The sequence below is a fragment of the Orbicella faveolata genome, unplaced genomic scaffold, assembly GCF_042242905.1.
Source record: "Orbicella faveolata isolate gen_17 unplaced genomic scaffold, um_ofav_v1 contig_1, whole genome shotgun sequence".
Classification (NCBI taxonomy): domain Eukaryota; kingdom Metazoa; phylum Cnidaria; class Anthozoa; order Scleractinia; family Merulinidae; genus Orbicella; species Orbicella faveolata.
The window spans coordinates 12,989,882-13,006,228 of NW_028301536.1; the positions used below are offsets into that span (position 1 = coordinate 12,989,882).

The window sequence follows — 16,347 nt, forward strand, 5'->3', positions numbered from 1 at the left end:
TTCTTGTGATTTGTTTTTTGAATTATGATGGTGAACTCATGAGCACTCAAGGTCAGTGCTAAGTTGCTTAAGGTCATTTCACTGAAATAGAACCTGCACTGAGATTTTTGTGAAACTTTGCCTATTGATTGTTTATATTATAGGAACTTAAATTCTGAAATAAAAATGAGGGGTCCCCACGTTCGTTTAGGAGCAACAGCACCTTGTTTCTACCCATATAAATCCTTATAATAACACTATGATTGTAGTCACGATTGCTTGCTAAATTCACGTTTCCGACGATTGCTTTTTGTTCTACATTGAGAATTGGTCCATATTTATTTTACACAGAGAAATTTATTACTCAATTCAAAACAACAGAAAAAAATGATAGGTCCCCATACTCGTTTGCCAGAAAATGACGATTTACCTCTCTGGCGAGGTCCAGCTGTAAACAAAAAGCCGCCATTTTTTAATGCGCGCGCTAATCACGCGTGAAATTATGCGCAGTAAGGATGCGAAATGCAATACTGGGGAATGACCTTAAGCCCAGTTACTTGAGCTAACTCAGAATTGTCTTTGGTTACAGATCGATTAAAGTGTGAAGTGTGAAGGTTATTTGCAGGTTTTATTCTTTTAAGAGAGGTTTTCTGTTGCTAACTTTTAGCTCATATTAACCGAGCAGGAGGTCTGTATGGAAAAATCTTGACCGAGGTCGTAAGTACAGACCGAACGCAGTGAGGTCTGTACACACGACCGAGGTCAAGATTCTCCCATACAGACCGACTAAGCTCGGTTGATAAGATGTTTATTATATGGCAAACAAGAACAGTTTAATGCAAATATTTGTATACGTCATCAACTAGTGCCAACAAGTGATAACAACGTGTAAATCTGCTACTAGAAAAGAAAAGCAAGGTTTCTATTTTAAGTTGTGGAAAGCGAAGCGTATAAACAACTATTGGGTCAGCTGCTCTATTGGGTCGCTATTGTTACAGCTCAGAATATGCAAATTTGTGACACACTCAGATGTAAACTAGATTGCTGGCAGTTTGTTTAAATTTACTCTAGAAATCAGACAGGGATTATGAGGCAAGACATTTCACACTTGAATCCTTAGATGCACTGAATACAACTAGATTATTGCAAGACTTAAATAAAACATTTTTTTTTCTTTTTCTTCAGTTTTGTCCTTACTTAAGCTCCCTATTGTTAAGAAAACCTAAAGCGGCCTTCACACGGCAAAATAAAGTTGGCAAACTCAAGTTGTTGTGAACGGCACAAAGACGGTCGGCAAACACGTTGGCAAACTGTTGGCGACAAATAGAACTTGCCTCTATTCTCACCAACTTCTTCGTGTTGGTAAACTTGTATTTGACGTGTGAACGATTGGCAAACGTGTGTTGGTAACTCTCAACCCATCAAAACAAGCGCTCTTTTCACGAGATTTGCGTAACATAAAATAAGACCAAGACACAAGCGACAACTCTACGTGAGTGCCACTGCACTGCGTCGGCCATGTTGCAAATTTAGCGTTGTTGAGATTTGACGCGAGTTTGACGTGTGACAGAACGAGTTTGCAAACATTTTGGAGTTTGCAAACACGAGTTTGCCAACTTGAGTTTTCCGTGTGAAGGCCGCTTAACGCCCGGCTTGGAAACGCCATGGAGGAAAGTAGTTTCTCCTGATATAAAATGCTAGGGGAAAACATCTAAACTCGAAGAAAGCGATCGTGTCACGTCTTTCATTGGGACTGCAATTTAATTATGCTTACATAAATAATACTGAATAAGCCTTCTGATAAAGTCAGGGATATCCGGGTCTGAAGTAGACATTGATTATTAGTCGATTCAACCATACAACATTTTCGAAATTATTCATGCAAACCCCCACTTTGTCTTTGCTATAAATGATCTGCCGTATTAATTTAATGTTATTACAACAGGAGAGGATGAAGGGCATAAGAGAGCTAATAGGGTATGCAGTTCTCGTACGGTTAATGTTACCAAGCGCGTTGCGTGGATGTTTCCTCAGTGGACGATTAAAATGCGAGTAAAGCTGTCAACGCGCAGAGTAAAATTCTCGTCTCAGGAATGGCTACATCTAGACCCTCCTGAAATATTTGAAGCCCACGAGTGGTCTAACGGTGACTTGAAAGGGATAAGTTTAGGAATACGACCTCTATGGGGGATTAACTCTGTTAAAAGTTATCCTCTCTTGGTCCTGGTCATTCGGTTTTTAGTGCGTTTGTTCTTATAATTCTAATTAGGTAAAGTTAACTGAGAGAATTTAAACGACTCTACTAATGTTTAGCCTGCAAACAGGCTCCCAGCTAAGGCGGAAAAAAATCCGGCGAGCGACGTGAGCCGTTTAACGCGAAAGAAAGAATTCCGCGAGCCAAGTCCGCGAGCGAGGCGTGTGGGAGCGGGGGAGCTCCCTTGCGCTCCCCCTCACCACCATTCCGCTCTCGGCTAGCCCCGCTCGCCCTAGACCACACTCGACTAGCTCGCACTAAACCCTACACCCATCCGGGAGCCTGTTCGTAGGCTACCAATGTTGGATTGGGTTCGTAGGGGAAAACTTTTTCCTGACGTCATTGTTTACATTTCTCCTCATTAACATACGACTTTGCGAAGAGAAGGCATCACGTTAGACACGAATTGACTACAAACATTTAAAGAGCTTGTAAAACTTGGGAGTAATATTCGAGGAGAAATTGACTTTCAAAAACTGCAAAATTTCTAGGTGGCAAAAGCGCTAATGAGCTCATACATTCTTTGTAAATTTTGAGGTTTTAACCCACGTCGCGCAAAAAGTTTTCAATGCATGGGTCTCAAATTCCTTGGACAGTTAATCGTGCTTTGCCCTTTCAATATTTAGCACTAATATCTTGGAGCTCCATTAGAAAATGTATCCCTCATGCTAATAAGGAAAATATTGTAATTTAGCTTGGCCCCGGTAGAACGTCTCGACATGCTTTTCAACCGCAACTAAATCTCCGCTTGTTTTTGTCCTTCTCTAGAGATGGAAGCTGACGTCATTTCAACTTCTTGATATTCCATCACTGTAAAAATACAAGAAAAGAAAATTGTTTTGAGAGATGAGTTGGAGTGCAATTTAATTATTTTAGTCTTGTGTTCTAACTCACCGGAATTCTTGTGAGCTGCGTTGATGTCCATCTTCTCTCTGTTGAGATACTTGGTTAAGAAGACGCCCATACCACAACCAACAAGGCAAAAAATCAAGAATATGGACAGTGCTATAACACATGCCAAGAACACTGGCGACTCCGGGTCGAACACTTTGATGGAGTCACGTTCATTTTCAGAAAGCGCGTTACGTCCTTCAGCTGCCTAGAATCCAAACAGAATGTAAGGAGTTAAGACTTCCACATACGTGACATGTGATGAGGGGGGCGTAGGGGCCTATTAGAAACCGAAAAACCGCACAAAAAATCGCCAAAAACCGCAAAGCTGCAAGAAATCTCGTTCAAAAACGAAAATCAAAATAAAAGCCCTCACTAACAAAGCTTTGGTAGTCTTCAGAATCAGTCTTTCTGTTATTTTAAGTTTTATACGTCTAAACTTGTTTTACTTTCCGAAGTTCTTTCTGCGTATTTCCTCGTTAATGCATAACACATCGTAGTCTAAAAAGGTCCTCTTTTGTGTAAATCGGCTCCACAGACCTATAGCAATGTCAAACTAGAAACAAATTGCACGATAAAATGATTTTAGATGATTTTTGTTTAAAAGAAACACCACATTTTGAAATTACTTTTTGATTGCCATTGTCAGAATTTTCATTTGTGTAGGCACAATGGCAGCCCCATTTCACAACCATACTACTTTATTTTACGACCAAACAGTCTCTCCTTTGCTTTTATTCCACGTGAACGGAGCGAGTGAGCGCAATTTTATTCCCGCGACGAAAAGGGAGACAACTCGCTGTTGAGCTATAGAAACACGATGGTCCACAGTCTAAGGTCAAAGTCCACAAGATATTATCCCAGCCGGCCGCGTGATATTTGAGAAATAGTCTTTTGCTTTGATGTTATCTTTAGCTTTTCGAAGTCTGCTTGGCAGTCGTTACGACCCAAGTAACGGCTATTAAAGAGACTAGGCTTGTCATGCATTCCTCTAACTGTAAGTGGTGCCTTGAAACTACAGTTTTAGTGCGACTGCGGGGTGTTACTTCCTTGGCAAAACCAGAAAAACCGTAAAATGCATTGGGCAGAAAAATCCGAAAAACTGCCATCATTGTTGACAAAAACCGAAAACCAAAGACTAAACTGTAGAAAACCCGCAAACCGCACAAGACACCAAAACCGACCCAAAAATTGGCCAAATCCGCAAAACCGAAAATCCCAACGCCCCCCTATGTGATGGTTCTACACTATTCAGAGGCAGTTATATGTTTCGACTGAAAAGGTTGATCACAACGGAATGTACCTTTATCCCTTACAGAAGGCCGCTGCCGGGTGCTAATAGTTCTGGTTTTGAATAACCCAAGCTATTCACTCCGGCTCATCGCAAAAATCGAACTGAGCAGCATTTTGACCCAAATCTACCGGTCAAAATAAGACACGTGAATTCAGCACCCATAGCGAGAAAAATGTGAAATGATTGGTTTCTGGTTTTATATAAAGCATTTTCTTGGACTTGATACACATGCCAAAGACGTGTTTTCGTGACATTTGTAATCTTATAACCAAAGCAAACTCAGTTATATTTGACCAAATATGCATGGTCCGACACGGAATAGAATTGTGTGTTGAAGGGGAGCAAATAACGACTAAGGGCAAAACTTTGTATCTAGTTATTAGTAATTGAGCTTTTAACAATTCTCTTGCAACTACCGTGGCAAACTATCTCTTTGCAGAACTAACTGATTTGACGTGACCCGCACTCAGAAGGGACTCAAAACGTGATCGTAAGTCGGTAGGTTGGTCGGTCAGTCGATCGGTCAGTCAGTAAGTCAGTCAGTCCGTCAGTCTGTCTGTCAGTCAGTCAGCCAGTCAGCCAGTCAGTCAGTCAGTCAGTCAGCCAGTCAGTCATTCAGCCAGTCAGTCAGTCAGCCAGTCAGTCAGTCAGCCAGTCAGTCAGTCAGTCAGTCAGTCAGCCAGTCAGTCAGTCCGTCAGTCAGTCAGCCAGCCAGTCAGACAGTCAGCCGGTCAGCCAGTCAGCCAGTCAGTCAATCAGTCAGTCAGAGAGTCCTTCAGTCGGTCAGTCAGTCAGTCAGCCAGTCAGTCAGTCAGTCAGTCAGTCAGTCTGCCTGTCTGTAAGTCAGTCAGTCAGCCAGCCAGCCAGTCACTCAGTCACTCAGTCAGTGAGCCAGTCAGCCAGTCAGTCAGTTTGTCAGTCATACAGTCAGTCAGTCAACCAGTCAGTCAGTCAACCAGTCAGTCAGTCAGTCAGTCAGCCAGTCAATCCGTCAGTCAGACAGTCAGTCAGTCAGTCAGTCATTCAGTCATTCAGTCAATCACTCCACCAGTCGTCAGTCAGACAGTCAGTCAGTCAACCAGTCAGTCCGTCATTCAGTCAGTCAGTCCGCCAGTCAGTCCGTCAGTCAGTAGTTCAGTTGGTCAGCCAGTCAGCCAGCCAGTCAGTCAGTCAGTCAGGTAGTCTGTCAGTCCGCCTGTCAGTCAGTCAGTCAGACAGTCATTCAGTCAATCACTCCACCAGTCAGTCAGTCGGTCAGACAGTTAGACAGTGAGTCAGTCAGACAGTCAGTCAGTCAGTCAACCTGAACTTTATAACTTTGCTAACTTTGTAACTCAAATTCAGACATAAGTTTTACATATTTTGGACTGTTACATGTCCTACTATACCGTGTTAGCTTTAATGTAATTCCTTGTGATATTCAGCACATCATCATAACGGAACTTGATCAACTGCGACAAGCAATCTGAGATACCCTTCATAAACAAGTCTTCGCTATACGCCACGCCGTAACCTCGGTTACGTCCAATGAACTTTGCAATGGACATCTGTTGTGACTTGTCTTTGGTCTTCATAGACTCAATGCCAATAAATATTTCTTCCATCACCACGTCGATTGCTTTTCCGTCCATTAGCGAGTCGTACATTTCGTCTTGGTCCTCCATAACTGCAAAAAAAACCAAGCACTAGTGCCATTAAGGCCTGCATAGCATGATAAAACTGACGGCTTGTTTTCGTATACGCTGAGCATGCTTGTAATCAAATCCACGAGGTGCTGGTGCTGACTCAGTCCTGTACTAAATTTCATTTTTTGTCAGTTTCTTTTAAGGCTTTTGAACATGTACCTAACTTTTCTGGCTGTAAACTAAAGAATATTGCTGGATTCCGTCTAGAAATTCAAAAGAAGGAACTCGCAACATCCAGTGAAAGGTGGCGATTTCATGCCAAGTGGTAATTCCCTTAATCGTTCAATACCAGTTAAGCTCATATGATGATCATGCGGCTCACTTGTTATGTTGGCAGCCAAATTGACAGCGTCACGGAAAGCAGCACTGTCTTTCAAGACACCAATCTGCAATTCACCGAAAATGATTCGTTGTCAGTTATTGGAGCAGTAAAAAAGCAACACGCACAGCACATTCAAATGGCAGATTTTTTTTTACTGTTTTCGATAGTTTCTTTTCCTTTCTCAGCAGTGGAATGTTTTTTTCATTTTTTCAGAAACTTTAACTGAGTTAAGACTATATTTCCAATTATATAATAGGAATTTGTTCTTATATAGGAGGTTTAGTTTAAATACTAAAAGGTATCTTGATAGTTTCGGTTACTACTCAGTATTACACGATGTTTCATGGCATACAGTACCTGTGTGTCCTCGCATTAATAAATAAACTTTCATTTTATAGAAAACGCTTGCCAATGGTGGGGGCACGGGGGAAAAAATCCTTAGAAAACACGATACATGTTACAGAATTGCTTTGGAAATACTTGGTAAGTCAATGGCATTAAGCAATAATTAAGAAAAAGCTGTCTCACAAAACGCCATAACAATTAAACAACCCACCCGTTTTCCTGACGTGACGTCATATTTCTCAAGCTTGACACTCGTCAGAGCATCTGTAAGGGTGGCAGTCATCACAGAACAAACAGTGACACCAATCAATATCCACACCACTGCGAAGAGCCTTGCTAGAACAGACTTCGGCGTCTTGTCGCCATAGCTTTGTTAATGGTCAAAAGAGCTTGTTAGTAGTTATTCAGAGAAACAAACCCAATTTATATGCAACTTAAACCCTGAGTGGAGGCGAGGATCGAGCCGTCCTCGTTCGAGCCCTGGCCGGGGACATTGTGTTGTGTTCTTGGGCAAGACACTCTACTCTCACAGTGCTTCTCTCCACCCAGGTGTATAAATGGGTACCGGCGAATTTAATGCTGGGGGTAACCCTGCAATGGACTAGCATCCCATCCAGGAGAGGGGGCGGGGGGGGGGGGGGGGGGAGTAAATATACTCCTACTCGCTTCATGTTACGGAAACCGGGATAAGCTCCGGCCTGATGGGCCACTTGGCTCGTACCTAAACCCTGACGTTTATTTATCAGTTACTTGTCAGTTCTGAGCGTGGTTGATTGGCTTGTTTCTGAGGGCAGCTCTGGCTTTTATTTCATAAATAAAGGAAATTAGTGAAAATGAAAATGTACTAATGAGAAATACCGCGTCTATCGCAGCGTTTTCGAGACAGAAAGCTAAATTTTGTTAGAAATATTTTTCGCGGTTTAAGTCATTAGCACGTTTTTGATTGTTTCCATGTCTCCTCCACTAACTATGTGAAAACCGTGCATGTTGACTGACCAACGACTGATCGAAAGCATATGTCACTCTGATAATCTTGGAATAACGTCAATCCACCGTCGAGAATAGGCCACGTTTGATATATCAATATTTTAACATGGCTCCGAGGCTTTCACAGCAAACTCCTACATTTGGTGTTGTTTTCTTTGTATCCAAGTCTCTTTTGGGAATTGAGACACAAAAGAAACTCGGAACCATGTTAGAATATTGATATATCGAACGTGGTCTATTAACGCCAACGCAATCCAACAATCTTACTTTGAAATGTTGCATGCGCCGGCTTGACGGGGCCTCGTACTATTTACGGCAGGTGTTACAGTTCACGACACTTTTTTGCTGCAATTCACTTCAGGTTACGCTTGCTAGGGTTTGCTCAATTAACTGGACTTACCCAATAGTTGTTATGGTTACAATAGCCCACCAAAATCCTTCGAAGGCACCCCGGTTAAATCTGCGAGGAAACTCGTCTGGGTTATGCGACGAATCCTGCGGTTAAGAAACAGATAAACGATAAACAAAAAGATTTAGAGGGTCTTGTATCGATAATACTATATTTTTTTGCTTCACTCGAGTTTTTTTCTTTGAAAAAAACAAAACAAAACAAAACAAAACAAAACAAAACAAAACAAAACAAAACAAAACAACTGTTGTCCCTTCAGGGTTGCGTTCACCTGCCCGACATTGGGGACTTTAAGAAAACCACGACGGCATCGGCCACGGGAACGTCGCTAAACAAAAGTTTTAATGAGCAGAACAATGGCTGTGCACGTGCGTTATAATTCTTGATACATTTCTTTGCCGTCCTCTGCAAAACAACAACGTGAAATAACCTAATTCTGCGTTGTTCAGAGAACGTGAACCACGACGGCTAATTTTTTATGTTTATTTCAAATATTTCGCCCTGTCCCAGATTCAATTTCGTAATAGTTTTGACACGAAGAAACAAAGGAAAACGGCTTTAGAACATCGTGAGATTCTTAGGTAAAATATAAAATCATTTTTTTAATAGACGTTGTCCCCGGCGTCGCGTCCTGGTTTCTTAAACTCCCTTTTATCAATCTAAACAATCGCGGTTGCCAGAAACGCAATTAGCAGTTGTAAGTTTACCAACTTGTGGCATGAAAATCATGTTTTATGGATATAGGTGACTTGAATTTGTTTTGCGGGAGTCTTTTTTAATTCTTAACAGGATTTAGAGAGCCGGATTTTAGTAGTGTAGATTAATTATACGATTCTTAGCGTATTTGTTTATGTCTGAAAGATGGATGACTAATCCACGTTTATTCATTTTATGAAGATAATCGGGAGAATTAAATACGCCTGGCATTAAAAATCAAGGGAAGAGATAAGACGTGAAACTGAAGATGACTTTCCTTGGATGGTCAGAAAAACTACAATAACACCAAGAACAGCTGTGCTGTTAAACGAAGATGGAAAGCATAATAAAAACTTGTTTCTTTCTTTCTTTTTTTTTTTTTTGCGAATTTTGCGAACTTTTGGCTTCTTGAGAAGCCAAAAGATGATTTATAGCTCACGTTTTTGTGTAAATTTACATACAAACGTGAGCCCGTCAGCCAAGTTATTAGTCATCTTTTCACGAGAAGAGTAATTTTTCGCAAAAATTTCAAGTCGTAACAATGCCTGGTTTATTCAGGTGGGAGTGAAAATTAAAAAGAAAAGGGTGAAAAAAGAACTAAATTGTGTACATGGCTGAATAGCTTCAACGATGCATTGGTTCCTTTTCCTTTGACACAATCAAGTCCGCGATAATAGGTATAATTACCTTTCCACGTTTACAAAGCGTTAATTAAAAATTAGCATACTTTTTCCTCCACATTAAACAAAGTGAGCAACTTTATTGTTAAGTAAACAATAGCGTTTTTGTTAATGTTGGTAAATTATATTTAATTCGTCGACCACTGGTAACGTAGTTCTCAACATGAGATTAAAGTTAAGTCGTTGTTAGGAAGAATGGCTTTTTTTCTTGTTATTTTACCATGTATAGGGCGAAAACCTAATTGGATTTGAAAAACAGCTCAGCTTTTTCAGCTTGTAATCTAAATAAAGAAAAGATAAAACAGACTATACTCGCTACCCTCGCCTACATTTGCACAACAAATCAACGGTCTTCCATCTACTCACCAAAACCCAAATCAGTACACCAGCCACGGATGACATTAAGAACGCCATTAAAACCACTGGCCATGTTCCAAACACAGCTTTGAATACCAAGTTCCATTTTTTAACCGTGGAGGAATGAGGGGCGATGAGTATAACACCAGGGGAGTCTAATACCTTGATGTACGGTACGTTTCCTCCGTATTTCTCCTCATCGTTGTGCACGGGAATTATCATGTCTGCCGAGCGATGGAGGAGTTTGTGGCGTAGAGCCATTAGATTTGGCGCTTTTTCGAGAAAACGAATTTGCGGGATTTTGCCAGCAAATATCTTGCAACAAGCGCCAATTGCTCGGGTTACCACATCATGAAAAATGCCTTTCATATTCGGTGTATGTTCTTCGCTTTTGTTGCCATTGCCTTTGGCATCATAAAGAAAGGGTGCTGCATGTAGCCAGGAGATTCTGACGTGATCGGGGCAAGTGTAACGATAAACCATACAATCGTCAAAAGCTGGTGGTGTGCCGTGCAAAGACTCATTTGCACTGCGTTTGACGGATCTCCTTCTTCTTCCTTCACAGCTTGATTCAGTCGGTTGTGGAACGTCTTCCTGTAGGTTAACATCGTCCATGCCAAACTGTCCCTTCACACCTCCTTGTAAACTACAAAGGAGCAAAAAGGAAACAACAACATGAAAAACTGCGGGCTTCCCCGAGATTCGCCTCATTTTCTTAAGCGCTCGGTGGAGATCTACACGTAACCACTCAGAGACATGCGAAAACAAACTTACTTAATTTTTAATGCAAATTTACAGAAATTTGCAATTTAAAATCATCGTCCTGTTTTGGAAACGAAAATTATGAAAGCATGCAGGGAAGCAGCATGGTCATAGAATGATCATGCATTGCATTTGTCTTGCTAAGCTTTAAAGCTTTTTTATCAATTTAATGTTGTTTTTAGGCTTCTTAGGTCGTCGTCTTCCTAAGTGTATTAGGTGCTATATGAGTTTTTGACAAGTAAATTTCTCACGTGCGAATTAAGGGTCCGTTAATTTACTTTTGCAATCACATGCAGGTGTCATGATCACAAACAAGAGGTATTTATTTATGCGTTAATATCAAACTTAATGTGAAATGACTTGTGTGTAGATTTTAACAATCATGGATTTGAGTAATCTCCGATATCCACCACCACAAAAGTGTAATTGTGTTCAAGAAATGATTTACACTTTCTTTTTTTTCGGTGTATTTTCTTGAGGTGGATACCAATGACAGGTGAACAAAGAGGAAATCTTTAAAAAAAAAAAAAATGAAAATAACAAAAAAAATTAAACAAACACCTCTCAGCTGATCAAAATACACCCCGGGACATTGGAAAGTTTCAGAATCATCACTCAAAGCAATTACTGAAGACACATATAGATTGTTGCATTTAACACAGAGAAAAGTTGATGTTGAAGAAAAGATGAAAACTACGAAAATAATCAAAAAAGGCAAACAACACCAGCTGCTTGTAATGAGCTCATCAATATGCGTGGAAGTTGGAGAACTGCAGAGTCACGTAAAGCACTCGTCATCACTACCACAGGGAAACATAAATTACTTCGGAGTCACGAAAAGCAATTTTTATGATAAATATTCACTTTTGCATGAAAACACCGCCAAAAAAATTGATGTCGAGGACACATGAAAAGTAAGAAAAACATATAAAAACGTTAAACAACACCAGGAACCCATGACAACACGGAAAAGCTTCATCAGTGCCACATGGAGACATAAATTACCTCAGAGGCACTAATAAACCATTTTTTTTTACCATACTGACATGTTCATTGCTGCATGAAGACCAAATTGAACAACACCTGAAAGCTTCATAAGCACCACATGCAGACACTAATTACTTTAGAGGCCCAAAAGACAATTTTTGACGCATTAAATATTCATCATTGCATTAAAGCACCACCAAAAATTGTTTTAGAAAAGATAAAAAAATTAAGTTGCCTCTTTCTTAGGGTTAGGTTATGATATTCGTTTTAGCCAAGTACATTGTCGTGCTGCTTTCGTTAAGAGTTTTCAAAGTTGCCTTCCTTGTTTTCAATTCGCTTCTTGAGAACTTATTTCCTGTAGCGTTTTTTTTTAACTAGCATCTTGAGGACTAATTTCCCGTAAAACATTATGCAAAGTGTTCGTTTCAGATCTTGCCTTGATAGCAACTAAATGGTTATTGTCTCATAATAGAATATTCATATCCTAATACCGGCAAACGCAGTTCATATCACTCAAACTGGATTGAAATTTTTGTAAAACACTTCATTAATGGCCAGGGCCGTAGCTTATAACAGGCAAACCGAGGCACTTGCCTCATTCAACGTTTTTCGTATTTGTTGTATTTTAGTCACCATGAACAACCTTAATTCATAGGAAGAGAATTTAACCACGGACATTGCCCCAGACTCAATTTTTTCTGATTACGGCCCTGATGGCAATGTAGTTAAACTGGATGACTAAGTTCCTGTATGACAACCTACACTTGAAAGTCTATATTAACCCTAAAGCGAATGATACACGGTTCAACATCATTCAACTTTTGTAGATCAACAAATGTCGAACATTGTTGGGACTTGTTGAAACGTTGCAACTTGTTGAATACTCATTCAACCTTTGTTAAGCAACAACTACACATTTTGGCGCGAAGTTGAAATGGCGGACGAGGAAATATTGCTGTCGCTTTGTGCTTCGAGCGTTGTCGCCGTTAATATGAAGCGTCGACAAAAAAGACGAAAAAACCGCAAAATTTGGACGCGTGAATGGTTAAGAAATAGAGCCATATTCGAAGCATTCTACGCCCTGTTGGCAGAACTCAGAAGCTTGGACATTTCAAGCTAAAGAAATTTTCTCCTATATCGCACAGGCACAGATTGATCAGTTGACAGGTGTTATCAAAACTCCATTCAAACTCAGCTGATTCCAACTCTTCGGCCGCCATGTTGATATTTCTACGAAGCCACGTGACACCAAACTCGAAAACGATCGGTTGAAGCCGTTCAACAAGCGGCAACTTGTTGAACGGAATAGAGCCATGCTCTATTTTCGTTCAACAGCGTTCAACAACTTTCAACATGTTGAACGGCATATTTCAACGTTCAACATCACATGATTCACTGTTTAACATTTGTTGAACAGCAGCTGCAACATTTGTTGCTCAACAAATTTTGAACCCTGTATCATTGGCTGAGAGAGATTATAAGTTTCACGTTTCTGTCACTGACTGTCAGTTGTCCAATTTTGTTGGTTCCGCTGAGCTTGGCGCAGTTAAAGTGATGTGTTTTTTGTGATTTGTTTTTGTGAATTATGATGGTGAACTCATAAGCACTCAAGGTCAGTGCCCAGTTGCTTAAATACGAAGGCGCGCTATAAAAGGGCATAAGCTCCTCCCCTTGATTTTGAATTCACCCAAAAGTTGCTTGTTTCACGCTCTGACAGTATTCTTCAATACTCACTGGGATCGGACTTGACATTACAAATACAACTGAACCCCGCTATTTCGAACTCGTAGGAGAAACGCAAAATTGTTCGAAATAGTGGGAGTTCCAAATAGCCGATAGTAAATAACTGAAGAGCAAATCCAAGGGAAATGGTTTTGAGTTCCAAATAACGGGGAATTCGCAATAAACGAGTTCGAATTAGCCGGGTCCAACTGTAGAACAATTATTCGCATAGACATTGCGAACAATGGAACAATATCAGTTTACAATCCTCTTGAAAACACAATTTCTTGAAATAGAGACCAATAGAGACACCAAAGACGCTTTAAGGTGGCCAGACACGAGGGGTCATGTTGCAGAGACATGTTGCAGCGACATGTTGCAGCGACAAAAACGTGTGTAGTGCACACTGAGGCGACATGTAGCAGGGACAAAATCACAACATTTGCACACACATGAAAGTGTTGCGGGAACATGTCCCAGGGATGTGTTGCAGCGACATGTCCCCTCGCGTGAACTGACTGACCGCATGGTGCATGGTTTTGGTAATGCTCAGCATGCTTTGAAGCACTGCATTGTTGAAGGAAAATGGCGGCGATTGAAGTAGAATCGGTTGAGGGTGATTCTCCAGCTAAAAATCCTGATGATAGCGGTCAAATTTCTTGGAATAATAGCCAGACACGTATGCTGATTGCAAATTTCAGGGATAATCCAATTCTATGGGGCAAGCAACTAAAAGACAATGCTAACAGGCAGAAAACTAAAAAGGCAATGGCACCTTTGTTAGCACGATTTGAGAAGGCACAACCACCAAGAAACCTAGCGGCGATCAAATCGAGGTGGCACAGTTGAAGGAGTTCGGTATTGAGATACATGAAAAAGGTAAAAGAATCATTCCAGTCAAAAGCAGCAGCACGAGCACCGCTACTAACGGCTGCCATATTGTTTTTCCCTGTGCACGAGCACGAAGAATTCTGGTCGTTGTCTCCGATCGGCTCAACTTTTGATTCTGTATCAGGAACATGTTGGATAACCGTACACACGAAGTTTCATGGCATCCTTGCAACGTTTTGTCCCAGCGACGTGTCCCATGAAGTTCAACAAGCTGAACTTTGTGCGACGTGTAGCAGGGACAAAATATCCCCCAAATTGGTGTTGCACAAGTAAAAAAAGTATCAGTTTACACGAAGGGACATGTCGCTGCAACATATCCCTGAGACATGTACCCGCAACATTTTCATGTGTGTGCAAATGTTGTAATTTTGTCCCTGCCACATGTCCCCGCTACACGTCCCTGCTACATGTCGCCTCAGTGTGCACTACACAAGTTTTTTGTCGCTGCAACATGTCGCTGCAACATGTCCCTGCAACATGTCCCTGCAACATGACCCCACGTGTCTGGCCACCTTTAATTCTTTCACTGCTTACATTTCGTGTATTCCAATCGCCCGCCATTTTCAATTTGACCCTCTCACGTCAACGGTGACTGACAAATGAGCCTCTGTCCTCCTAGGGAAGACTTCCTTATATAGCGCGCCTTTGTGTTTAAGCACGGTTAACTTGAGCTAACTCAGAATTGTGTTTGGTTACAGATCGATCAAAGTGTGAAGTGTGAAGTTTGTTTGCAGTTTTCATTCTTTGAAGGTGGCTCAATAGAGTAATGATTTATTGCGTTCCGTGCGCTAGTGTTATGTTTTGAAAGCTGTTCTTGAATTCGTTTTAGCACCAAGTCGTCTCACACTTATTAAATGTAATAAGCAATGACTATATATTGATTTACTATCATGTGTAACTGTCGCCGAGCTCATCATTTTAATGTAAACCATGGTATTAGCTACCTGTGAATAGTCTCCCGGTGAGGGAGAGCCCATTTCCGAGATGCCATAAGCCTCTTTATTATATGGCCAGCTCCGTGAGCGGGCAAGATGAATTAAATCCTGCGCTGTGATTGGCCACCCAAGCGGGCAAGATGGAGCTATCTTGCCCGCTCGGGACTACCCGCCGTTTCCCGCAAGAAAAATTTCCCCGAAAGCCATATAATAAATCCTTGTTTGACCAAGCTTGTTCGGTCAAAATGGCTGGACATTGATCTCGTTCTTTTTCTGCGTGTTTATGGACCTCGACTCCGTCTCGGTCCATAAACAGGCAAAAAAAAAAAGAACTTGGCCAATATCCAGTCATCTTGACCGAACAAGCTTGGTCCATAACCCATATCTATCAGACCAAAGAGTGGTGCACAACCATCCATATCAAAATGAGTTTAATTTGCATGTTATTGAAATCTCATTTTCGTATGAAAGGATGGACACCAAGACTCGCTTTGAGAAAGAGGCTAAAGGTAATTCGGAAATGGCCTATTCGGGAGCCTGCACTAATCACAGGCTAGATAATAGTGATAAAACTGTAAATGTTCTTGTAATATGCGCGGATAAAATGTCAAAAATACAGACGTTTCAAGGCCAATGCCTCTTCATCAGTGATCTGAATGCATCCCAAAGTGATGCCCCGCTATAACTAAGACTTCGTTTTAGGTAGTTCTTACGTGCTTAAGACAGGTTCAATTTTATCACCGCTTCCAAATAATTTTGTTGAGAACTGTAGCAGAAAAAGGGCACGAAAAGTAATGCTCTGTTTTGTTTTTTTTGTTACAAGAAAACAAAATGAAATATTACATCAGCTTATTCGCCGCAACTTCGAATTTCTAGCATACATCTTAAGCGCCATCCACACTAATGCGTTTTCGTGGATGCCTTTTAGCATACGTCCACATAACACGATCCAAAACGCCCACCGTCAACACGCGCCAATGCGTTTCAATGATACGTTTTTGAACTGAAAACGCATGAAAAGCTTTGCGTTCGTTCCCACTTCCGTTTTACAGCGTTTTTTGGTCCACATTGAAATGTTCGAAAATGCTGGTGTTTTTGAGAAAACAACACAGTCATCGTTGGCGCATGCGTGTGTGATGTAAATGAAGTTA

At 41.0% G+C, this 16,347-nt stretch overlaps 1 protein-coding gene across 2 annotated transcripts; it reads right to left on the reverse strand.

Annotated features, from left to right (window-relative positions):
- Positions 1–870: 870 nt before the first annotated feature.
- Positions 871–10,639, reverse strand: LOC110061342 (uncharacterized). 2 transcript variants are annotated; one of them, XM_089290067.1, is made up of 7 exons: positions 9,909–10,639; positions 8,158–8,252; positions 6,982–7,138; positions 6,426–6,489; positions 5,807–6,084; positions 3,128–3,332; positions 871–3,043 (listed from the first exon to the last, which is right to left on the reverse strand). In XM_089290067.1, exons 1-7 carry the CDS (start codon positions 10,608–10,610, stop codon positions 2,970–2,972), a joined length of 1,575 nt encoding a protein of 524 aa, XP_089146193.1. In that variant the 5' UTR covers positions 10,611–10,639; the 3' UTR covers positions 871–2,969. The 2 variants fall into 2 exon arrangements, with proteins under 2 accessions (XP_089146193.1, XP_089146190.1); XM_089290064.1 differs by having other exon boundaries at positions 871–3,332.
- Positions 10,640–16,347: the final 5,708 nt, after the last annotated feature.